Genomic DNA, 27,345 nt, shown 5'->3' with positions numbered 1-27,345 from the left:
TAGCTTAGACTGACAAAAGTGGGTGATAATAAAATACTGGAGAGGAGTTTTCATCTTGTGTTGCTCTTTCATAGTACTCCATTTATAAGGCCAACAGCATTACTGTTGATGGAGTGAAATGAAACGTGGTTTATAAGGAAAAGTGGCTAAGAAATTTGAAAATGGGTCAAAATCCTCAGTGAAGAAGATCTGGTATCCCGCTTGGAGCAGAGAAAAATAATTAGGGAGTAAGGCAAAACAAGGCCAGCTCTTCTGTGGCAAAAGGGGGGAAAAAAAACTTTACTCCTTAATTTTCATTTCTATCCATCCCTCAAGTTTGTCCTTTTCCCCCCTTACTTAATGAATCCACAAATAAACACAACTTTCCATGTCACTGCATTTCAAAAATGTAAAAACAGAAATGTTTTTGGTTTAAAAAAAAGGAAGATAAAACACGGTCAAATTAGCCTTAACAGTATATTGTTATAAATGCCAGTCATTCTATTTTCCCCTCATAAGTTGGAATGTAATGAAAGCACAAAATGTAAATTGTAGAAATGATTCTGCTGGCATAAATCAGTAACACATACGTCCTCCTTCTTTTCCTTCTTCTTCTTCCTGGGGTGAGAGTCAGATTCTTGTGAGGGGGCATTGAGCTCACTGGAGTATTCCCGTATTAAAACTTCAATGGCCCCTTTGATCATCTGATCTCTTCTCTTTGTTTCTTCATCTAAGGCTTCTTCGTCATCATTAGTGACAGTTTCTGGCCTGGCATTCTGAAAAAAAAAAAAAACAACAAGGCAGATTCAGGAGATGGGAAAGGGGGGCAGGGAATCAAACAAGAAAATCAAAATCATTCAAAACAAGTTAGCACACAAAACAAACAAACATGTTTTCTCCAAACCATCTCTGTAGCCCTATTAAACGCAGACTTAGCTTTACTCCCAACTTCACAAAAGTAAACTATTTGTTTTACATTTTTTTCCTTAGATATACTGTACTCTATCATTTTCTTTTCTTTGGTCCTTTGATATCTAACATTCTGATCCCTAACTAGCAACAGAAAGACTGAATCACACGGTTAGCACACTACACATCTGAAAAGCTTTCACAATTTTTCAGATCCTCTTGCCCAATACTTGCACAAACTAATGATATTTACTGAGTAACTCATTCTAGTGTTGAAAACTTAATTACGTTGAAAAAGCAAAATACAATTTTATGTACCTATGACAGAGACCATTTTAAATAAACAAAAACAGGGACTTCCCTGGCAGTCCCATGGCCGTGGTTAAGATTCAATGCTCTCAATGCAGAGGATGCGGGTTCAATTCCTGGTCAGCGAACTAAGAACCCATATGCTTTGGAGTACAGCCAAAACAAAAGTAAATATAATGATATATTTATAGTATACAATATAATAAATATATAAAAATATATTTATAAAATAAAATATATAAAAATATAATAAAGTAAAAAAATATATAAAATAATAACCAAAAACATATGTAGGTTAAACAAATAAAACTATATACAACAAAAAACGTAAACACTAGGAAGACCAGGAGCTGAAATGATGGCTTCTCTTTTCCCCCTCTGCTTTCTGCAATGTGGGAATACCATTTAAAATACTCATGTAACTAAAAAGGAATCAATTCTAAATATGCGCATCTTTCTCCACACAACTTGTGAACGTAACATAATGAAAAATAAAAACAAAATCATGTTGTACTACTTCTCACAAATAAGTAACAGACTATGGGGCTGGGGGGAAGAGGCTGGGTCACGAGGCTCGTGGGAATCTTAGTTTTCTAAATCAGACACTAAACCCAGGCCCCCTCAGCAGTGAAAGGGCACTGTTTTAACCACTGGACCACCAGGGAATTCTTTCCCAAGACTTACTATTTTTTTAAACGAAGTCTAAATTGTTACCTGTGTCCATGTGGGGAAAAAATGACTGGTTTCCAGTATCCTACTGTTCTTATTTCTGTTTTATTTTAAAGCTCCTAGTTAAGTAATTAATCCAAGTTCAAATGACAAAATTTAGAGAATGACCTCAAACTCCAGACAATTTCATTACCCTCTTCTCTTCTTAAAACTTGGAAAGGAGGAAAAGTATGACAAAGAAGCAACAAAAAAGTATGATAAAGAAAATAAACATAAAGATTTATATATACAAAAAACTTTTGTAACTTAAAACTACATACATACTTAGTAAACATACATTGTGCAAATTTTCAGATACAAACAAGAATTCTGCTTTTCTGGACAAATGCTGGCTCTTGGTCACAAGGCTCTAAACGCTCTTCAAGATGAGTGTCATGCCTGGTGGCTCCTTCACGTAACTGAGCCGTGATTTCGTAACAACCAGCATTCTGAAAGCTATCCCCAATGGATACTTCTTCAGCACGCATTTATTTCTTAATTTGCTCAAATTCTTGAGTTTACTATATGCAAGACACTATGTTAGATGGTTAAAAATTCAAAATTAAAGAAAGAAATAACTTTCCCTAAGTATTTAACAATTTAAGAGAAGGAAGAAGGATAACAGACACAGATATAGGTTATGATAGATAATGTTCATGTAAGTCCTTAAATGTGGTAACTAACCACTCTTGAGTTGCTTACTTTCTCAAACCTGCTTCTTCATCTAATTTTCTTATAGCCAGCTATCTACTTGGCATCTTGGATAAAGATACAATGCTTTAACCAAGGAGAGTAATTCAATTGTTTATATTATTTACCAAATTATTTTCATAATAAAGAAAATTGTAAACTAAATTGTAAACTAAAATTTGGTGATATGGTCCTCTCTTATTCTAAATCAATGATATATAACAATAAGGTCTTTATGCAGCTTTCATTAAAATCCCTTCAGTAATACTCTGCTTCTTCACAAGTTTTAAAATGACAAGAATTAAACCACCAGTAACCTGTCACTGAAACCTTAGGTCCTGAAGACACATACAATTATTTTTATCAACCCTCAGCTGTTGAGATCTAAATTCTTTATTATGAAAATAAACCTCATGAGAGGAAGTCCAGTCTGTCTTTAGCATTTTACCTACATTCTCAATTTCTTTCCATGAACCCTCTACATCGCCATGCTCTTTTAAACATAAGGACAGAGGTGGAGTTACAAATCCAAAGCCTTATTCATCTAAAAATATTCACAGCCCCTAAATTCTCTACCACCACTCATCCTAAGCTAAGACTTAAATATTAATATAGCTAAACATAATAAAGCATTTGGAATGAACTAGTTCACACTACATTACAAATGACTACCACCCCTTGATCCATAGAGAAAATGTACATTTTTTAGAAGGAAAGCTTATGAGCCCCATCTCTTAAGCAATTATTAATGTAAGAAAAACAAAAATGACAATATATGTCTTGGGAGGAAAAGTTATTTTCAGTTTCAACTTAAACTCTACTTCTGGGTCCTGAACCACAGACAACTTCCTGACTTCATTTTTTCTTCCACTTCAGAAACAGACAGCATACTGAGCAACATAAAGTGAAGGGTTCAGCAGTGCAGTAATGTACAAAAGGATCAAAGAAATAGACTGAACATCTAAGATGTTTACATGTCCCAACTATTTGGCTCTTTTCAGAGAAATTAAAAGCTGTTATAGTAAAGCTACTAGTTGGAGAGTTAGGTAAAAACTCCACTTGGCCCTCTCTTTGGCACTGACCTCTAGAGTCCAAAACAAGAACTTTGGGAACTAAGCAAATGTAGAGCTCTTTCTTTTGAAAATATGTAGGTTCCACCACACTCACACTAGTTTCCAAACAAAAATGTGAGGTGTTCCTACGTGCAGTATCTGATCTGTCCTAAATTAAAAAACATAAAGTAGGCAGCTCTTTCCAAAGGTTATTTGTACTTTCAATACTTGGAAGTCAATCTTGAATGTGTGGTAAACAAGCACTATTTCTGATGATTAAGCAGAATCTCTAGTCCTAAACCACTACTACTGAACAAGAGGTAAAACAGGACAGGGACTAAGATCAGTGTTGCTACCTCAAATGAAATACTTGTACTAGAGGTAAAAAAGTTCTACAGATTCCGCAAAATCTAAATAAAAGCTTTTAACAGCGCTACTAATCATGGCACATAATTCCTGTTAAAATTCTGGGTCAGGAAAAACATCTTTCTAGACAAATTCGTGGTTCTTTTTGAATCAGAGGACTACACAACTAATCGTGTTCTTTCTTCTGCCTGGGAATCAGGAAAATGGATGAGGTACCACACACATTTCTCAATGTCTCCTTCTCATATCATCTACTTCAAATCACTGTTTTCTAAATTTCTCCAACAAATCAACAATAAAAAATAAAGAACAAATACACTTTCACATTTACCCTGAAAAATCCTGACAATGTATTTACTTGTTGAAAAAAAATTTTTATCTGATAGAATTATTTGTCTTCATTTTACTAGTATTGTTGAGTAAAATGGACAACTCTGCAAAACTATGCCATGCTTGTCTTACGACTTCAATACCTCTGGAAACCATGCCAAATGCACCCAGAAGTCAGGTCTGCTAATTTTTTAAATTTCATTTTATCTGAAATAACTGCTCCATTTTTATTAGAGGTAGCTTCAACTCCATTCTTGAGGAAAAATATAAAAGATTTCAATTGTGATTCCTCTTATTAACAGTGATTACAAAATGAAGTCACACAATTATTCATTTCCTCATTTATATAAACATACAGTGAAATGATTTACTTTATGATCAGAGCACACCATTTGCAAATGCCACAATTTAAACCACCTCACAAATGACCAAGCAGAGTACAATAATGAGTCCAGGGGAATTACATAAAAAACTTTGAAAGCATTGTATCCATGCTTTATTTGAAATATGAATCACAGCAAGGAAAATCTAAGACTGTTGGCTTTTTTAAGGTTTTAGGGGTATGACAGACACTAGTGCTGATATGAAAAAAAAACACAATTTCTCTGGACTGTAAATTGTATTAATTCCTTATACAGCTAGGTAAAGACAATAAAGATTATCAGGTGAGCAACATAAATGCAACTGTTACAATAAATGTTCACCCCATTCTCATCACGGGCAATAAAGACTCTGACCTAGGTTCTGTGGAGGTACAAGATGAAAAAATAGTCTGTGAACTTATTGCCCTACCTTATAATCAGTGAATGTAGGATATGAGAATGAAAACAGGGGATAAGAAGGTATGAGAGAGCGATACAAACAAAATACACTACAAAGTAGGCTGACATAACAGTAAAATCCCGCTTTATATAAAAAGAAAGAATTTAATTCTGCCTCAGAGGAATCAAGGGTAGGACTCATGATAGTTACATGAATCAAGCAACATTTAAACTAAATGTGGATAGAATTTCAACAGGGAGCTCAGATGGGCAACAAGGACATCAAACCACAAAAGAGTCTGTAGGAATATATGACTGACACATGGAAGGGAATTGATGGAGTAAGCCAGAAAGGTAGATGGGAGCAAGGATAGGACACCATGATAAGAATATAGGCTTCATACTTTGAGAAACTCAAAACCATTAAGGATGTATGAGCAAGGGCTTGACATAATTACACTTAATGTCTTATACCTTAGAGAAAAATGCCTTGAAGAATATGCAACAAAAATGTCTACGGTGGTTACTAATGATGATAGAATTATGGGTTGTATTTAACATATTCTTTAGCTTCCCTGGTGGCTCAGACAGTAAAGCGTCTGCCTGCAATGAGGGAGACCCGGGTTTGATTCCTGGGTCGGGAAGATTCCCTGGAGAAGGAAATGGCAATCCACTCACTCCAGCACTCTTACCTGGAAAATCCCATGGATGGAGGAGGCTGACAGGCTGCAGTCCATGGGGTTGCAAAGAGTCGGACATGACTGAGCGACTTCACTTTCACTTTCTTTTACTTAGAGGTTGTTCTGCTTTTATGAACACTTTTACAATGTTTTTGTAAAAGAGGGAGTGACGGAATTAAGAAAGCTACTTCTATTTTGAATAACAGTTAAAAGCCTCAACAGACCAAAAAGGCTGTTTTGTTTTTATAAAATAGAAAGGTAATAATGAATCTACTCTGAATTCATTCAGCTTGATATGTCAAAAGGAACTAGGAAGGGAAGACAAGGAAATATACACTAAGGCTTTAGCTATTTTTCGCTTTGTTGAGAGGGAGTAGTAATGTATACATTACAACACAACATACAAAAATTTCCTTTACATTAGCTTCATTTAATAGAGCCACCACCTGATACAAGTAATAAGACTTATTTTAATTCATTTTAAAACCTGTGTACTTCTAAAAAAGGGCAACTAATAAAAGTTTTGTAGGTTGAAATATATTTTGTACTTACTTACAAAGCTGTCTTAATGAATTAGCTCTGTTTGGAATAGTCTGTACCAGTGTTTTCTCTGGCAAGTTAACCTTGTCCAGCCTCCCTTACTACCTTCATCCCAACCTGGAACAAGCAAACCAACAGTCACCCACCCACTATGGGTAGATAAAAGACTTAAAATAACTATATATAAAACACACTCTTGATGATCTTGTGAAGCCCTGTATTAGATTCATTCATAATGAGAAGCATTTACACTGAAAAAGCACAGTTGGCCTAGAGAAGACAATATAGAAAACATACCCCATTAGAAGCTTTCTTCTTTGCTTTCCATTCATCTAGCTGTGCCTTTGTCTTTGCGTCAACTTTAACAAGTAGCTTCTTCTCTCCAATCTGTAGGTCATGCAATAACCTGAGTGCACGGAGCGTAGATTCCGGTTCCTTATACTCACAGAATCCAAAGGCTAGCAAAGGATACAAAGAATTTAGTAAGATATCAAAACAATTATGAAAGATGAAAAATATTTATGGAAAACTGAAATCATTAGAGACCAAAGCATTATAACGCAAAGATTATTTCATCACTCCTTATTTTCCTTCAATTACCTTTAACATGGATTTCTCTCTTAGCGCTCTCAAACAACCAAAAGAAAAAAAAAGAAAACAAAAATGGGAAAGGAAGAAAAATTCTCATCAGGCAAAATGCTACTTATTAGAACTGCTGAAAAAATACTCAGCAAAATAGCAAATTTCATGATTAATTCTTTTAATTACTTCATGGATTCATTCCTCCCTCAATTTCTTCATAGCTACAGAGAGGCAAGAAGGCTGCTTGAACCTAAATACAGCACTTTTCAGTTCAGAGATGTTAAACTACAAAAGTACTGATCTTTTATTCTATTTACTAGTCTAATTTTTCTGTCTCTGTTTCATTTTAATAGCTAGTCTCATTATTTTCATGATTTTTAATAAAGATACTAAAACAAAATTAAATTGAAAAGAGCAAACACTGAAAATAAAATTTAACGAATGAATCCAAATATGTTTACACTTAGTGATACAACTACTCGTTGAGTGATTTTAAAACAGAAAACTTGACCATACACTTAAGTGGGATATATCCTAAAGACAAAAAGACCTGTCAACAAGCATATTATTGATGACAGTATTGGTCTGAAATTACTGTATGTGAAATGTGAGAGGATAACAATAACAAAAAATAATTATTGAATAGTCTATCAGCCCCAGTGTTGAAGCTCAGGATTCTAAATGTGGAAGAAAAGAAACACATACGACAAAAAAGATTAGATAAAAATCTTTTAGGTTTGAATTTGAATTACTGTTCATTGGCAAAGTAAAGACCAAACAATGGTTACAGTGAGTGCACCAATTTCCAGATGGTCTTTTTGAAAACAACTTCCCACTGAAAAAAACCAGAGCTTCTTGAGAAATGGCTGTTGGGTCAAAAATCACTGAAGATCCAATTTCCAGAGTCAACCTGAGACAACTTAAACTTCACTAGGGACAATGACAATTAATCTATATTAAATATAATAACAAATTAAATATGCATCAATCTAGAAGTTCAAAATAGGTCTTAAAAAAGTCACTGCTAGAGGATGCTAAGAACATAAGATCATTCTTTTGAAAAATTAAAAGAACATAAGATCATTCTTTTGAAAAATTAAAAGAACCAAAGCATTTATCCCATTTTTCTTACAGAAATTATATCTCTAAGTAGTACATGGAAATAGTACATGTACAAATAGTACATGGAAAAGGAAGTTTATCCTTATGGATGTATTCTTGATGATTTGTTCTTCAATGAAGGAATAACAGAATTCTTCCAACAGAATTCTTCCAAACAGACTGTTACATTTGGCAATCCCCCAGTGAATGAATCAACTAGTCACTGACAATAGCTGCTACCATTAAAAAAAAAAAATTATAACCGAATATGACTCCTAACTGAAGAAACTCCTAATCAGAATTCTTACATATAAAAGTATCAACAAAAATAACACAGACAAACTCAAATTTGATCAAGTCTCAAGCTACAACTACCAAACAGTTTACATTACAATGCAGTGGACAGAGATGCAAGGCACATAACTCTACTAGAGCTGCAATCAGCAAATCCAAACTGAGAAAACACTACTGGGCAAATGACCTAGTTTCTCCAACAAATCTCAAGAGAAAGAAGAAAAACAGAAGAACTAAAAATATTAAGAGTCTCAAAAATATGTCAACCAATCGCAATGCAGGGATTTTACATGAATCCTGAGTCAAAAGGACTATTCAAGAAACTGACATTTGAGTCAGCTGGACATCTGATCATGGACTGGATATTGACTGAATGTTGGATATCTGAATACTGAGAATAATTAGAAGAAATGTTTTTTCCTCTGGTCTTATAATTGCATTTTAGGTTATGTTTTTTAAAAAGAACTTATCTTATGTGGGAGGGGGATTCAGGATGAGGAACACATGTACACCCATGGCTGAATCATGTCAATGTATGGCAAAAAACCACTACAATACTGTAATTAGCCTCCAATTAAAATAAATTAATTAATTTTAAAAAACTTATCTTTTAGAGACATAAAAATATTTATAGACAAAATGATCTGGTGCTCAGGACTGTACAAAAATAATACAAAAAGAAAATGGACAGGGTACAGGTTAAGCTCAAATGGCATGACCTAATAAATGTTATAACGCTAGACAACAAGTACATAAGAGTTCACACTATTCTGCCAATTTATATATTTATGAATTTTTCCATAATAATAGTGTTTAAAGAATGTATATCAAACAGGTGTTTCTGCCAACTAGTATGAAAAGAATAGTTTGCTTTTAAGACTAACAGGTCATCTTATCATCTCTTCTACACTTCCTTCCTAAGTCCTGTTTCTTTTTTTTTTTATTGTTCCATCTTGATCATACACTCCTGCTCTGAAACAAAAAAACTTTTTAAAGTAATAAGAAATCAGTTAGTCTAATTTTTCCTCCCTCTCCTACCTCCTGCTAGCCTTTTTCACTTTCTAATCTCACCTCTCAGCCAACTTCTTCCCAATTGCCTTTGGTCCTCATTCCAGTAGGAGTGAGGACAGAGTGCTAGTTACAGAACTCTTCCATGGTTAACGACAACAAGAGCAAATGCAAACGTAACTTATACTCACAGATTAAGATGATCTCAATAAATAAGGTACCTACCTTGAAGTTTTCCAGATGCACCTTGCACTCTCTTCCAGCTCAAAACCAAGCCACATTTCTTTAAAAGAAAACAAAAAACATCCTTACCACTTAAAGTTATAATGCAAATAAGAACATAATTGTATTCCTGCTTAGGAAAAAACAGAAGCCAAAAAATTCTTCTCAGCAACTAAATTTTGCAATTCCCACAAACTTATTATATGAATAAAATACACAAGTCATTTTAAAGGAAAATATAAATTCTTACTGACTCTTATTTCCAGAAAACTATCTTTCAATAAATTAGACATTTTAGTTTTATGTATCTTACAAATACATGTAGATAAACCAAAAATGCCCAAATATTGTAATAGTTAAAACTATAATACATTCAAGTAAATACTGTAAGTCCATAAAGACTGTTTTAAAACACATGTATATATTATAAAGGATTTTTAAAGACATAGGGAAATGCTTGATATGGGATGCAAATATATCATAAGACATGAAATTGCAGATACACAGTAAGCTTTTTCTTTTTGGCCACACCCAAGGCGAATGGGCTCTTCAGTTCCTCGACCGGGATCGAACCTGCATCCCCTGTATTAGAAACATGGAGTCTTAACCACTGGACCATTCAGTCTTAACCACTGGAAGTCCCAACAGTAAGATTTTTAACTATGTAAAGAAAAAAATTTTCATAAAATGATCAGAAATACTCTAAAATGTTAATGGGGCAGGTTGTCTGAAGGGTGGGATATTTATTACATTTTGTTTACTCACAAAGTTTATTTCTAATTATTAAAGAAAAATTAGAAGGCTTAAATAAAGTTTTATGGAAAGTAATAACTAAAGATTGTCTGTCAAAGCTGAGAAATACATGGATTTTTCACATCTTCATTCAGAGAAACTACTAAAATGATAGTCAAAGAATTGGGACTTCCCTGGTAGTCTAATCTAGAAATTAAGACTTTAAGTTTCCACTATAGCAGGTATGGGTTCAATTCCTGGTCAAGGAACTAAGTAAGATTCCACACACCTCACGGTGCAGCCAAAATACATATAAAAAACAAAATACCATAAGGTCAAACATAGTGTGAGAGAATAACACCAGAATTCAACAAAATTTTGCAAAGACAAAAGGCAAATGGATGGATAATAGCTCATTCAGGAAAGCAAAGAAAGCTATGACTCCAAGTGTGTACAGAAGCAGATACTGATAAGAAAGAAAAAATTAGGCTAACTGATTCTATCAATATAAAACCTAGTGGATCCAAACCGCGGGCGAAAGGTACTGTGGAGTATTGGGCTGAAGTGTGAAGCTGAATAAAAATAAGTTACTGCCTGACAATACAAATATGAAATAATCAAAGTCTCAGAGGCTTCAAGCAATTACCTTTTCCCCACCACTAGAGAAGAGAGCCTGAATAGCAAAAATCTGAAGAAAGTGAACAAAAAATGCTTCAAGTCAATCCTGTACCTGCAACCTCATACAGGCAGTCAATCATAAACTTAACTAGGCATAAAACTGTAAGTTTTCTAGAGAAATCAACCCACCTCAAAGAACATTCCACGGAATTTAAAACCTCTGGCTGCCAGTCAGATTACCCTACAGCGATGCCCAACATTTTACAAAGTAAGCTTATGTACACAAGTCTTTTAATCCTTAACTCTTAAATATGGACAATCAAAGCTCCTCAGACATCCATGTAAAGTCTTACAAGTAAAAAGAGAAACAGAAGAGATAAATTCAAGAATTCAAAGATATCTTAAAAAACACTCTGCTGCACATATACATCAACAACAGTTTTCAAAAGGGATGTTTCAAATTGAAAACATACACATATATCCACATAAAAACTTGTACATGAATATTCACAGCATCATTATTCACAGCAGCACAGTGGAAACAACTGGTTGTCCATCAACTGATAAATGGATAACAAAATGTAGTGTATCCATTAAATGGAGTATTAGTTGGCCATAAAAAGGAACAAAGTTTCACTAATAAGCTACACCATAGGTGAATCTTACAAACATCAGGCTAAGTGAAAGACAAAACAAAAAAGCCGCATATTCTAAACATCCATTTACATAAAATGCACAGAAGAAGCAAATCCACAGAGACAGGTTTAACAGATGCTGAGGGGAGGAAAAAATGGGAAGCAATGTTAATGGGTACAGCGTGTTTTTCTATATATATATATATATTTCTATATGGGGTGATAAAAATGTTCAGAATTAAGACAGTTGTGATGTTTGCAAAACTCTCTGAATATACTAAAGGCCACTGAACTGTGCATTATAAAAGGGTGAGTTTTATGGTGTGTGGATTATATCTCAATAAACATGTTTTTACAATGTCCTCTGAGGACTTCCCTGGTGGGTCAGTGGTTAAGAATCTGCCTGCCGATGTGGGTGGACACAGGTTCAATCTCTAACAAGGGAAATAAGAGCCCACATGCTATAGGGCAGCTAAGTCCATGCGCCACAGTTGTTGAGCCTGCACTAGAGCCCACAAGTCGCAACTACTGACCCCGCGTGCCGAGAGCCTGTGCTCCTCAACAGAAGGAACCACTGCAACCAGGAGCCCGTCCACCACAGCGAAGAGCAGTTCCCTACTCGCCACAACTAGAGAAAGCCCAGGCCAAACAATCAAGACTCGGTGCAGCCAAAAATAAATAAGTAATAATAAAATTAAAAATACATCTGTAATAGAAATACAATAAATAAAACGTCCTTCCAACGTTCTACCTTGGGGGAAAATTGGCATTATCTTTCAAAGTGAAGATAAGCATGCCCAATGACAGAAATTCCACTTCTAAGAGAATACATGACAGAATTTATTTCATGTTCACTTAGTATGTGCTGCCAAAGCAAGCACTTCCATGTTCGCTTATAAAGACATATTACCAGTAATAACATAGCAAAACAATATCAAAAAGTGAAAATGATCCATATGACCATCAGTAAACAATCTGACAATTTATCGCTTATCTCTGTAATGCAATGGTATATAGCAGTGAAAAGTGAACAAACTAGAGCTGCGTATATGCTGGGCGAAAAAAGCAAACTGGAGGAACGCAGAATTTAAACTCATAAATGATAAACTTTTATGAATATAAATACGTAATTAAAGTAAAAAATATGGTCAGGAATGATAAACACCCAGTTTAGGATAATGGATTCCCTCTGGTTATTACCTCTGTGGAAGACAGAAATGAGAATTAGGACCTTCATGTTTTGTTTCTCTGGGATGAAAATCTAAAGCTAGCATCACAAAACACTAAGATCTGACAAAGCTAGGTTTTATGTTTATTTTTTAAGTCCCTTTTTTTTCTGAACACTTTTTAATGCAAAGATAACATGATTTATAAAACAGAAATGGCAATAATGTACATTACCTATAAAATGAAAAAGGAAAAAATTTTAAAATAACTTCTCTAAGACATAGTAGAGATTATGGAAGGAGTGAGTATGGATAGCATTATTTTTCATTAAAAAAATCAGTATTCTTTCACTTAAAATGTGCATGTAGCATCAGGATGAGTTTTAAGACTAAGACAAAAAAGAAAATCAATGACCAAGTCAAAAAAACTGACTATATATGCTCAGAATAAAAACTTTAAAGGGAGTCAATCAATCGCCACTAGACGTTAACATCATTGTTCCAAAGGCTTCTAAAGAAAAGAACTCACACAGTCTCAAAATATTAACCCAGAGGTTACTCATTAATGACAAAGGGAGAAAAGATATCCTAAAATGGAGAGATCAGATCACCTTAACAAATAACTTAATACCATCAAAAATGGAACCAAGAGACATGGTGTTTCTTCCTATGCTGCACCTGAGAATAGTCATCACACATGGCCATTCTAAAAAATGCATTCAAATCAGGTGAGACATTCTGCAAAAGACCCAGACACTTCAAAACATCAATATCACGAAAAACAAAAACAAGTTAAACAAAAAGAGGCAGGGAACTTATAATAAAGAAGCTATCTAAAGAACCATGACAATTAATGCAATGTATATACATCCCTGATTGGATTATAGACCAAAAACAAAAAACACCTATTATAGAAACTGTTGGTAAAAATATGAGCTGTATGTATTTTAATTAACAATACTGAATCAGCCTTAAATTTCCTAAGTGTGAAAAATGCAGGCAAGTATCTTGGTCATAGGAGATATAAGAAGTATTCAGAGGTGAAATGTAAAGCCACAACTTATTCCCAAACTATTCAGAAAAAAACTGAGAGGCGTGTGTGTGGAGAGAGAGAAAGAAAACAAATGTGGCAAAATGTGTTGCAAAGGTGTTCACTATTCAACTTTTTTGCAGGATTGAAACTTTTCAAAATATAAAAGAGACAATAATTCAGTCTTCTCTGATTTTTCTTAAGCCTGAAATTAACAACAAAAAAGTTTTTTAATGAAAAATAAACAGTTTAACTTACAGCAAGGAGCTGTCTTATAAGCATGTCTGAGGCTTTCTCAGAAATGTTGCCAACAAAAACTGTAGTGGTGGGGCCACAGTTTTCATCATTCTCTTTAGCCTTCAAGCCTGGATGATCCTTTCTTGCTCCCAAATGCTTTCCAACCATGGACACTGTGGGTACTAAGACCTAAAGTGAAGAAAGACAACAACATTTGAACTTGCAATTAAATTTGCGGTCACACTTAATATAACACTAGGGTAAAACATCAATTTTAGCTTTTTTTTTTTAGCCACATCAAACACCATGCGGGAACTTAGTTCCCACACCCGGATGGAACCCATGCCCACTGCAGTGGAAGCTCAGAGCCTTAACCACTGGACCACCAGGGAAGTCCCAAAACACCTATTTTAAAGTAGCAAACATAAAGGACAGGTTCTATATATTTAATATAACTACAGGTTCTATATATTTAATATTACTATAGGTTCTATGTATTTAATATAAAGTTCTCAAAGCACATTTTTCATTAATACAACTTATTCATGACAAGTAAAGTGTCACTATTAGATTTTGCTGTTATTGTTTAGTAGCTAAGTTGTATCCAACTCTTTTGCAACCCCAAGGACTGTAGCCCTCCAGGCTCCTCTGTCCATGGGATTTCCCAGCAATAATACTGGAGTGGGTTACCATTTCCTTCTCCAGGAGATGTTCCTGGATCAGTAATCGAACCTGCATCTCCTGCATTGGCAGGCGGATTCCTTACCACTGAGCCACCAGGGAAACTCACTATTGGATTACCTTTCTTTTAAACACAACTTGGACGACCAAATAAAAAAACTTGGATAGAAATTTTATGTTTAAGACATCAAAAATCATTTAAAGTTTTCAAATATACCCACACATTTCTTCACCTACTGTACTCTGTACTAGTATAAAAGGAAACTTCAATTATCCCTGCTAATTTTCCTGCAGAATTTCAAATATTCCCATAGCACTCTCCCCACACTTTAGGTTTACCTTTTCTCAGTTACTTGTGTTTCTATCTTATTTTTCCTTTCATAAAGTTCAAATTCCCAGAGGGAATAGTCTTACTCATCTTTATATTTGGAACTGAATCTAGCAAAACATATACAGTCAGCACTGAAGTGGTGAATTGGGGGAGCTGCCTTTCCTAGGCTGACATGCAGGAGGATAAGAGTACTTGTCATGTGGAGGTTTCCCAGTGCATGTCTTCCAATGAATGTCCAATGCAAGAAGAGCTGGACCGCCCCCTTGGTCCGCCTCACAGCAAGTTCCTATTTCACTACGCTTTTAATATAAATAACACTTCCCTCCCTCTTCAAAACCCACAGGTCAAAAAAACAAAAATAGCTAAAAGTAATGAGACCTAATCTCCCTCACAAAAGAATTACAATTTAAACTCTATATTCTACTAATTAACTCAAAGAAAAATTCTGGTTAAATATACATCAAGGGGGTTATCATTTAATCACGTGTTACAGTATACTAGTCTTGAGGACTTCCCTGGTGGCTCAGACGGTAAAGCATCTGTCTACAATGTGGGAGACTGGAGTTTGATCCCTGGGTCGGGAAGATCCCCTGGAGAAGGAAATGGCAATCCACTCCAGTACTATTGTCTGGAAAATCCCATGGACAGAGGAGCCTGGTAGGCTACGGTCAGGGGGTTGCAAAGAGTCGGACACGACTGAGTGACTTCACTTTCTTTCTTTCTACAGTATACTAGCATTCTTAACTAAGATGCCTAGAGTGTACAGAAGCTTTTATGAATGTGGAGAATTAAAGTTCAAGACATAAGACTGAATAATAAAACTTCAGCAGAGAAGAAGTTTCAGTAAAACTTAAGAAAGCTTGACGACAGAGGACAGAGAAAAAAAATAGTTTTGAAGAAGTGATGGAAGAGTCAATGTCTAAATCTGAAGTAACAGTATATGAAGAGTCTAGAGAATAAGAGGAAAATCACAAAAACAAAATAATTTATTTAGGGAGCATTATTTTAGGAGCAACTGTACTTGAGAGAAAATAATATTTAAATTAGTATGATATATATAAATGCTCTTTCTTCCTATTATTTAAACTTTTAAAATAATTTATCTGTTTATCAAATTGTTTAGATTCAATTAAAAGCAGTAGTACTTGTAACTCCTCCTTAAAAGTTATACTTACAGTTGGAGCAGGAGCCATAATGCTCATCGGTACAGGAATCATTGGGGTCCCTAAAAAAGAAGCAAAATGAGTCTTAAGAATATAATTATATATACAAGAATATATTCTATATTAAGTACATGCCATAAAAATAAGTACCTTCATAGTTCTTTTAAGGGGAAATATAAGGCTAATAAGTGAGATATTAATGAGATATTTTTCAAAACCAAATGTACTTTACAGATTGGTCTATCTAAATAAACTTAAAAACAAAAACACTCATAAACCAAAAAGACTACCACAACCTGCTATTGCCTTAATGAGTACAAAATTGTGGACAGTTATTAATTCATTTAGTATGTGTTTTTTAAAAATTAAAAGGAATTTAAAATTTCTTCTATAAAACCAATACACCGGTAAGGAAACAAACGATTTTTCATCATCACCTTTCCTGATTCTGAACAAGTGATTAAGCTTTATTGTCAATGCCTTAAAATTTCTTCACAAACTGGAAGTAATCTAGTCTTCCCTATAACTGTGTAACACAAGGACTTGGTTAAAAGTATGTTACTAGGAAAGACTATCAGAAAATAGATATTATGAGACTAATAAAAAAATAAAGAACCCCTCAAAAATTGATGCCCAAATGAAGTGGCTCAGGACACTATCCTTCTCAAGAAATTAATGTTTGATGGTTGATAACTACTCAGATTTCTGTTAATACTATTTTCTTAATCCCTCTTTTCAGGACAAACTCCTTTATCACAGGGCAGTTAAGTTACTAACTGTAATTCATTAACTGTTACATGGAATAATACAGTGATAGTACTCAAGCTCTCCCACTACGTCCCTGGCGGCAAGGGGGTAACAAATACATATCCATGATTATCTAAAAGAACAGCTTAGAACAGCTAGTTACAAGCATAAATGTCCTAAAAACTTTTATAAGTACAGCATTCTACTCCACGATGTACATGCATAAGTAGTTGTTTTTTTAAATTATGATTTACCCTCAAATTGCTGAAGCTTTAAATGATACTCCAGAAAAATTCCATATTTATCTTGTGGCTTTTCACATCTACTCCAACACAGCTGTGTACTTGACCTAAGGGTAGGAGGCCCCCAAAGCTGAGCCTCTGTAATGTACATGTTATGAATTAACAACCCATCAAATTAGCCAATTGCAAGGTACTTTTGATTCTGCAACAGTCAAGCTCTTTAGTAAACACTGTAATTTCAAACAGATAATCCAATGGTTAAAGCCAGGTCACTGATGTAAAGCTTTCCTAAAAAAGAAATACTTCTAGTTGGTTTACAAGATCATCTGTTGCTTTCAACCTGAATTACATGGATTCTACGTTAAATGAAAATACTTCCCAACATGCAAAGTAAGGAGAACTCTTAGATACTATGTTTCATAAGGGAAACTGAATCTGTACAAAATGCTTTCAATCCCATTAAAAAAAAAAAATCTGAACTACCACTCATAAACCAGAGGAAAAGTTTAAGTCAAGCAGTGCTAATTATAAATCTCAAGATAACAGTTCTCAAATTGGGTTCTCTTAACTGTGCTTAAATGGATACTTAGGAATCACCTGTGAACCTGTTAAAAAGACATTCCTGGGCCTTAATTTCTAAGGATTTGATTCAGTACGTTGGGGTTGGACTTAAAAAACTTTTACTTTATAAAACACTGAATACAGGAAGCTTTTATATAGAACTTTGGAAACCTCTCCAAGATAATAGTCAAATACATATATATATATAAGCTTATATATTAATTTTTATTAACATATATATAGTTAATATATATATAAACTATATATATATAAGTTAAGGCAAAATAGTATATATATGATGTTACTACATTATCTGTGTTAAAGGAATTACACAAAAACAAATGGAATAGAAAAATATATACTTAGAGCGGCTTGTAATATGCACCAAAAAACATCTGGAAGGATAAAGAAGAAACTAATAACCCTGTTTTGTTTTCGCGTTTCAGTAAGGGGATAGTAATAAATTATATAGGAAGGTAAGAAAAGTTTTTCACTGTATACCTTTTTGATTGGTATAAATGTATTACCTATTATTTAAATAAAGATTTTTAATTTCCCAGATGAGTTTGATACTCAGCCAGAAATGAAAACTCCCACCATAGGAAAATGAGACATCACATTTCTAGAACGCTAACGGGCAGCGTTTCTACCAATACTCACACACATATTTTCTAAAGATAATATTGCAATGACATAAGGACACATTAAAAAAAACCACCATCATTGGTGGGAATGTAAACTGGCGCAGCCCTATGGAAAACAGTATGTTGTGGTGGTTTAGTTGCTAAGTCGTGTCCAACTCTTTGTGACTCCATGCACTGTAGACCACCAGGTTCCTCTGTCCAAGGAATTTCCCAGGCAGGAATACCGGAATGGGTTGCTATTTCCTTCTCCAGGGGGATTTTCCAGACCCAGGGATCAAACCCAGGTCTACTGTACTGCAGGCAGACTCCTGCCTTGCAGACAGAATCTTTACCGACTGAGTCACCAGGGAAGCCCCAGAAAATAGTATGGAGGTTCCTAAAAACTAAAAGTAGAGCTACCATATGATCCCACAATCCCACTTCTGGGCATATACAGAGAAAACTCTAATTCAAAATATACATGCACCCCAATGTTCACAACAGCACTATATATAATAGCCAAGACATGAAAGCAACCTAAATGTACACCGACAGATGAATGAATGAAGATGTGGTATATACTGATGTTTACAATGGAATATTACTTAGGTATAAAAGAATGAAATAATGCCATTTGCAGCAACATGGATGGACCCAGAGATTATCATATTAAGTGAAGTAAATCAGAGAAACACAAACATCAAGTGATACCATGTACATGTGAAATCTAAAAAAATGATACAAATGAACTTATTTACCAAACAGACTCACAGACAGAAAACAAACTTATGGTTACCAAAAGGGCAAGCAGGGAGGAAAAATTAAAGAGTTTGAGATCAGCAAATATAAACTACTATATATAAAACAGATAAACAACAAGGATTTACTGTATAGCACAGGAAACTATATTCAGTATCTTAAGAATAATGAAAAAGAATCTTAAAAAAGTACGTGCCTATACATATATATAAAACTGAAACACACACACACAAAAAACCAAGAAACTGAATCACTGTCTTGTATATCAGAAACTAACACAACACTGTCATCAACTGCAGAAGCAACAGTACCACAAACTCACCTGGAGGCACGGGTGGTGGAAAGCCAGGGAACTGTGGGGGTGGGATCCCTGGTGGGAGTGCTGGGATTCCCATCGGAGGGCGATTCAAATGAGGGGGGAAAGACATTCTTACTGCAGCGGTCTAAAGAAAGAAATCATGGCAAATCACGTTATTTGAAAAATTTACAATTTGATATGCCTGGTTTCTTGGCCTTCATTTTTAGAGTATCTGCAAAATTCTGAAGTTTCTTACCCAAAGGAGTTGGCAAAGACCCTCTTTTCTCTGTCTGTCCATTGAGAATTTTTTAAACTTAGATTTTTTCTAAAATAAGTTCCCAAAATGTACACGATCTAAGTTCAGGATAGACTCCTACAATCATATGGGAATACATATAAAGGAAGAAAAAAATTTTGAGGTTGTTAATATCCACAGATTAAGTACCAAACATCAATGAATCTTTTTAAACCAAACTCAGAATTCAGGAAAATATCTAACAGTTTTTAAGTGTTCTGAAGCATTCATTTTTTTATGCATCCTGAAAACTAAACGAACAAAGTCACACAGTATTTGCTGATTCAGTGTTGGCCAGTTCTTGAACAGATCAATGTCTCAGTGACATTCTACAAACCTGGGGAGGTGGGGGGGAACCTCCAGGTATCAGGTCCCATTGTAATCATTCAAATATAAAGAAAATATCCAATTTATGACAATGAAAAAAAAGTGATTAATTTTTCTTAAACTTTAAAGCAAACCTCTTTACCATTCCTGAACGATATTCAATGAATGGATGAAATTCAAGAATCAGATGCTGGTATTTGATTTTTAAAAATACAAGAACACAATGAACTGTTTCATTTCGTTTATGACACTAGTATCACTTAAAAGAAAACTTTTGTCTTTTCCCTAATGAATAGAAATACTTAAGACTTTCCTTACCCTCAAATTTTATATTGTCAATATTTTTGTCAACGTACTCAAGTATCCAAAACTACTGGGAAAAGTTTAGAAAAATGATGTTAGAATGTCCTAACAAGATTTCATGCACCAAAATAAGTGGATTGATCTGATATTAATGATGCAGCTTAAAAATTAATGCAACTTGATTAACAGGAGATTTTCTGTTGCATCCTTGGAAAAACTCCCCTACCTATACTCCGTAACAAGGGATCCAGAGTTGTCTAAAGCTTTTAAAAAATGTTTTTCTCTACTATTTTCTTTTCTGGGTTTTATATATTGTTTTATTCATCCTTCAGAAGAGAGAGGATAAAAAGTGCATGTCTTCACTTCCTGCCTCTAATTCCAAGTTTGGTATAAATCATTGTATTCTTCTAAAATACCTTTCTCTACACAAACTAATATATAATCATTTATGTTTTTGTGCAAGCCATGTAATCATAGTATATTGTTATGTACATTTCTCCCTCATTATTAACATCTCTTCATGTCATCAACTTCTACTCCATCCTTTATAATGCAGTAAACTATTACTATATAGATACAACTATCTACCAACATGGATGGTTATCTCCGTATTTTACCTCTTATAAATAATATTAAATGTTCTTGGACATAATGGACATATAACTCTAAGCACCTGTGCCAAGTAATTCAATAATACAGATCAGTACTATTATATATCTACACTTTACCTCCAAATCCTCCTCCAAACCTACTGTACAAATTAATATTCCCACCAAGAGTATCTAGGTATGCCCCTTCCTTCTATCCGCACCATCATTCCAATCTGATAAGTAAAAAAAAAATACTCGTTTCTCCTTGAATTTCCTTACTCATTAATGAGATTTGAGTATCTTTTTACTCCTTTATCAGACATTTCTTTAAAAAGCATGCCCTTCATCTTCATAGCTATTCTTCCTCAGAGTGTTTTCCCTTAAGTTAAAATATTGAAATATTCTATAAAATATAACTTCAATTTCAAAAACACAGCACACTTCAAATATTCAGAAAGCTTTACAGGTAAAATAAATATCTAGAATAATGCCATATACCAGCTAGTAAGCTATTGGAAATGCCTTAAAATAGTAGGTATGAATGCAACTAATTTAAGACTGCAAATGTGCTGAATCTTTAAATGATTTTTAAAAATACTTTTTTGCCCAAAACAAAAGCAAATATTCTATATGGAAGGGGACAAGAGTGTGTATCCTTTTAAAACATTGAGGGCTACTACTGTCCTACTTACAGAAGCTCTTATATTATCATTATAATGCTCTATCTCAGCACTTTCTTAGAAGAACAGTTGTTATTAATACCTGTTCAATGAATGAATCAGTAAACAAATAAACTCTAAGAAACTCTTTAAATAAATTTATTAAGTTACCACGTGTGGGTACAATTCGAGCAGTGACAAGCACCTAGCCTCACAATGGTTACAAAGATTGAACCATGAATTCATCTTTAGAATCACTTTTCCCCCAAGTATTAAATGCAAGTACTGCTTTAAAAACAAAACAAAACAAAAAAAACCCTCTATGTTCTTGGCGTTTAAACTATATTTTTTCAGTTTTCAAATGTCTTTTCATTCTGTTAAGAATTAACCAGATTATGTTTTAGTTTATGCAATACACCCATTTCATTCACTCCAATTTTTCTACAGAATATTTCCCTTTTATTTGGAACTGTTTAAAACTTGCTTATTCATAGGCTGAACTTCAAAGATGAAGGCAATCTTAATAAGATAATGGCCCCTCCTACGGAAATTCAGAAAACAAACATTTCTGGTGATCTCTGATAATTATTAATGTTCACTTTAAACACTCTAAAAGGAGAGTATCAACCACATATTTCAACATAGAGTTTGGTATGTTTTGATGTATAGGGAATGACTGAGAATAAACTTTTAGAATAAGCAAAGTTTATCTACCTGTAGTTGATAAACTGTAATACTCTTACAATACATTATAAAGATATTCAAAGTTGGTATGTACTTTGTTGAATGAAATAGGGAAGAGAGCTAAAGAATGCTTTATTTTAGACAAGGTGGTCAGGCTTCACCAAGAAGGCAACATTTAAAAAGACTTGCAAGAGAATGAGGCAGAAAGCCCTATATTGGGGGGCAACAGCCTTTCAAGCAAAGGAAACTGCAAATACAAAGAACCTGAGGTGTGTCTGCACGAGGAGTAAGAAGGCCAACAGCTGAAGCACAGTACTGGCGCAAACTGGAGATGGGAAGGGGGTTCAAAGAATGTAATGCTTTGTAAACTGCTGTAAAAATACTGGTTTTATTCCAAAAGGTTTTTGACCTGACTTTTATTTTAACAGTGTCACTGGCCCCTATGTTAAGACTGGAGGAGAACAAGGGTAGAAAAGTAAGAGACTACTGAAATAACCCAGGCAAGAGAGGTGGCCTAGAACAGGTGGTGGCAGTGAAGTGACACATTACTGGTTTCTAGATATATTCTGAATGTGGTCAATTGCCGAGGGATTGTGTGTGGGGTTTAACAGAGATGAGCTTATTTTATCAGCATTGAAATGACTTACTTAAAAAATACTTTAAATTTAAAGCATTTAAAGAATACTTGAAAAGCAGTGCTTCACTTTTGGAAGGTTCAAAACATTTTTATCCACCAAGGATGAAACTTTATGGCCCAAAATAACAAAAACAAGAACCTATGTTGGAAGTGTTTCCTATCTCTATTGTGGCAGTGATCAGACAGGTTTAGGTATTCATCAAAATTGACTGAAATTAAAATGGATGCATTTTAATGTATGTAAATTTTATCTCAATAAATTTGGTCCTCCCCCAAAACAAAATAAACTTCTAAAGCTTCATCTATGCACTCTGCTTTTCTTTTTCACCTTTAACCACTTTTTCTGCACTCTTAAGAATACCATTACTGCTTATATGCATTCATCCATTACAAATTTATCCTGACAGAAACAAAGTATTTCACCTGGGATATAGACTTAACAGGCTAACCTCATCAGGACAACTTTCTAAAACCAACAGTTCCTCCTCAGCAAACACTCATATACAACTTACTCATTTATTCCATAGAACATCTAGCTCCAATTATGTGCCAGATTCTTTTCTAACATTATTTTTGTTAGTTCTAAGAGAGAAAATTTTAAGATACATGTAGTTACACAACCAACCCAGGGGCTAAACATTAGATATGAATGATTATTAGTGTAGCATGCACTGTCTCCTGCTGTGCGTACAGCCTGCAAGGTACAATGGATGACGTAACTGTCCCAGCCTACGCAAGGCAAGCCTAACGCAACAGAGATCAGTGGCAGTCTGGAGCTACGGTGGGAGTAGGAAGTGACTTGTAAACAAAAAAGAGAGCGCCTTTGAGACAATGGTTGCACATCTCTGCACATATACTAAAAAATCACTGAATCATACATTACAATGAGCATGTTTTATATGTCAATTATACCTTAATAAACTTTAAAAAAAAATTATCAATACCAATTCCTGACTCCTTCAGGCAAAACCAAATTAAGACCTGTAGACTACACTGTATCAATATTAATTTCCTGATTTTGTTGTTAGAGAATGTAATTGTTTTTAGGAAATACACACTTAAGTATTGGGGGAGGGTTAAGAGGGACGCCACATCTGCAACTTACTAGCAAAGATTTCAGAAGAAAACTATGAAGACAAAGAGAAGAGGAAGATAAAGCAAACAGGTAAACTGTTAACATTTGGGGAATCTGGGTGAAAGATATTTGAGAATCCTTTTGTACCATTCTTACAACATTTTTTTAAGTCTGAAATTATGTCAAAATAAAAAGTTAAAAAGCAATAGCAGTAATTCTCAGTGAAAATATGTTTTCATTTTCTGGAGTTTCAAAATTCAAAAAAAGTTAGGAAAAATTATATTCAAAAGACTGAGGAATCAAAATCCTCTTATGAACATCAGTAGCAGTATCATAAAGAACTATCAAGAAATTAAAAAGATAAACAGCATGCTTTTATACAATATTAAGAGCCAATGATTACTATCATTTCTACAGAACAGTCAATATAATTTTTCTCTAAATTATGTGTAAATTAAGAAAGTATATGAAATACAGCTAACTTGGGGGTAGCCAAAAAGGAAATAATTCATCTTCTGGGGTTACCAATGTCATGAAAACATCAACTAATTTTAATCTACTTTTGTTTACAAAAGCTTTCAACACAGGTCATCTCATTTAGCCTCCCAAATTACCTAGTGTAAAATATATTTTTCTTTTACTGATGAAGAAGCTAACATCCAAAAGAATACAATTCGCGGATAAGGACTCCAAGGTCCCCACTATCCTAAATTGCCAATCCAAAGGCTGTTTTTGCTTATCACAATGCCTCTTTCTAATAATAACATACTAATGATTAACTCTGACTTTATACAACTCTATCCAGGGTACACTGGAAGAAATGTTAAGTCAGGGACAGGCTCCTGTACCTCAGTGAAAATTCTTAAACAAACACTATCAGTTAATATGCCTAAACACTTAATATGTTACCTGGTTATTGCACTAAGGATTTTACATTCGTTTCTCTCAATTAATTCCCAACTCCAATAACCTACGAGGTGGATATCATCAATAATCTTCACTTTACAGGTGAAGAAAACCAAGGCTTCAAGAAAAATTAAATGAGTTAAAACAGCATAGTATCTCCACTTGAATCGTGAGGAACTATTACTGACCAACTGTTTGCCTTTCCACCCTCTGAACATTTTGGAAATTACCTTTTAGAAAGTAAAGCTCTCAAAACAATATAAAAATTGCTTACTGCCAAATACCCAATTCACAGTACTTCACAACTAGAGCAGTCTGGTGCAAGAGAAGCCCAATTTCCTCCCTCCTTCTGGGGTGCTCCACTCTGCCCAGTTATCAAAATGGCTTTTCCGTGGCAATATAAAAACCGTATTACGTAACTTCAAAATAATCTTCATACTCCTAGAACTTGTTCTAAAAACGTGTTGTAAAAGCAGTAATGAAGACCACAGACGGATGAGAACGAAGTAACATATTCTAACGTGGATGTTGGACCTCTCCTAGAATCAATGGAGACACAGTTTACTGTAACCTCCAGGGGAGCAAAGGGGCAGGGCCACAACATTCAACACAATCTTAAGACAGGCAAACCAACCAGGAGGGTGCTAGAAAAGTTGGGCAGCAGCTAAATTTAAGTCGGGGTGGGGGGCGGGGGGAGTGGGGGGGACGGGGGGAGAGAGGGCAGTTCACTCGGTGGCGGGCTTTAGATGACCAGAGAGGAAGGGAAAGAAATGAGACGGTGGCCAGCCCCCCTACCCCACCCCCGCTAAAAAGGGTGGGTGCTGGCCAGCTTCTAGGCAGAGTCTGCAGCAACTGTACCCTCGGCCCAGAATATCTACCGGAGGGCTTCCGCAGGCTCAGGCTTGAAAGGGATCTCAGGAAAGGACTCCCCAGGGGGGGGCGACCGCTCGTTTTCTGGCAAACGCGGAGTCCAGAATGGGCCGAGGCCACTCTGTGGCGAGCCGGGGAAAGGAAAGGAAAAGTGGGCGACAATGCAAGGAGGAAGGCTCTGCCGGGAGGTTTGGCCTGCACCGGCTGCCGCTAGGCCCACAGATTTTCCAGGCCTTAGAGAAGGGGAGAAACCCAAGCCTCGTGCCCGTCCCCTCCCCCACCCCAACTCCCCGCCCCCGTCCCCTTATTCCCATCCCACCCCGGCCCTCTCGCAGCCTCCCAGGCTTTCCCTCCGCCCCCAACCGAAGTACCCAGTCTCCCGGTTTCCACACGCGTTCTGAGGCGTGAACTCACCCGCCGCTGAGGAAACGGTACTGTCTTCGCGGTCTTCCGGGCTCCAGGTTACAAGTGGGCTCCACCGGTTCGAGGTTTCTGCGCGCCGCTATCCGGGAGACTGATTCCAAAGCGCCTACTCGCACAGGCCGCAAAACACTGCCGCGCTGCGCGGGGAGCTTCTTCTGGAGGTCTTCCTAGTGCCCGGCGTGCATTGCGGCCAGGGGCGTGGGGAGGAGGATCATAGAGAAGAGCGCGTATAGATAGTCTTCACTCTTGGCTCTGAATCACCACGCAGCGGCGAGTCACCATAGAGATGGAGCGCCTAATGAGGGCTAGAAAGTCTTGAGCCGTCATTTACGACCCACCCTGCCATTTTTGATTGGAGCAGATTGAATCTTATGATTACGCGACGCCATCTTGAGGTCAAGGTTCCTGTTGGACTCGGTGTGAGGACTGTAAAGAGGGCTTCCCGCTTTCGGTAGTTCGTGTTTTGGGGGTCAGAACCTTGCTTTGTGGCTCACTGAAGTTCGATGGGCTGATAACTGGGTCTCACGCAGCTCCTCAGTAGAAATCCCAAGTGCTAATCCTAGAAAACTACTGCTGATACCAAGAGATAAGTGGCTAAGGCTGTGGTTTTGAAAAAGTGCGCACATACACAAACAGGAAAGCTTACACGCGCTGGTAGGGCCAAAGAGGCGGCTAAAACATGTTTGGAATTCTTAAAAACGGCCTGTAATAGTATTTAACCCATAGAATTTCAGTGATTAGATTAATTAAATCACGAGTGATTAGGTTATTTATGGATTGTATGGTCAGTATCTAGTACAGGCCTGTATTTCCCAACTGCTTGCATCTTAGAAGAGTTTTTTATTTAGTATAAAATTACTGTCTCTGAGTGCCTGGTGCTGGGAGTATGGTAAATAGAAATGGAACTATTATCCTTGTTCAGGAGAGCTGCAAACAACGCAGAATAATAGAGGACAACCTGAACTGACCACTGCCTATAAAATTGAACACCCCACTCTAAGTACTCTTGCCTGGAAAATCCCATGGACGGACGAGCCTGGTAGGGTGCAGTCCATGGGGTCGTTAAGAGTCGGACACGACTGAGCGACTTCACTTTGATTTCACTTTCATGCATTGGAGGAGGAAATGGCAACCCACTCCAGTGTTCTTGCCTGGAGAATCCAAGGGACGGGGGAGCCTGGTGGGCTGCCATCTATGGGGTCGCACAGAGTCGGACATGACT

General features: G+C 35.8%; 1 protein-coding gene across 2 annotated transcripts in view; it reads right to left on the bottom strand.

Annotated features, from left to right (window-relative positions):
* The window catches only part of RBM25 (RNA binding motif protein 25), a 50,739-nt gene extending 24,432 nt beyond the window's left edge, over window positions 1-26,307 (bottom strand). The window contains exons 1-8 of one of the 2 annotated variants that reach the window (XM_061429358.1): window positions 26,115-26,307; window positions 19,611-19,727; window positions 19,379-19,499; window positions 16,137-16,186; window positions 13,971-14,138; window positions 9,535-9,592; window positions 6,622-6,782; window positions 570-755 (exon numbers count right to left, since the gene is read on the bottom strand). In XM_061429358.1, coding sequence (XP_061285342.1) covers window positions 570-755; window positions 6,622-6,782; window positions 9,535-9,592; window positions 13,971-14,138; window positions 16,137-16,186; window positions 19,379-19,499; window positions 19,611-19,652 — 786 coding nt within the window. In that variant the 5' untranslated portion in view covers window positions 19,653-19,727; window positions 26,115-26,307. The remainder of the gene's footprint in view (window positions 1-569; window positions 756-6,621; window positions 6,783-9,534; window positions 9,593-13,970; window positions 14,139-16,136; window positions 16,187-19,378; window positions 19,500-19,610; window positions 19,728-26,114) is intronic. The other variant, XM_061429359.1, reaches the window with a different exon arrangement.
* Between the last annotated feature and the right edge of the window lie 1,038 nt (window positions 26,308-27,345).

This window comes from Bos javanicus, chromosome 10, assembly GCF_032452875.1.
Source record: "Bos javanicus breed banteng chromosome 10, ARS-OSU_banteng_1.0, whole genome shotgun sequence".
In the NCBI taxonomy this organism is placed as follows: Eukaryota; Metazoa; Chordata; class Mammalia; order Artiodactyla; family Bovidae; genus Bos; species Bos javanicus.
The sequence above is the reverse complement of the archived record's forward strand: the minus strand, read 5'-3'. Positions and strand labels throughout refer to the sequence as shown.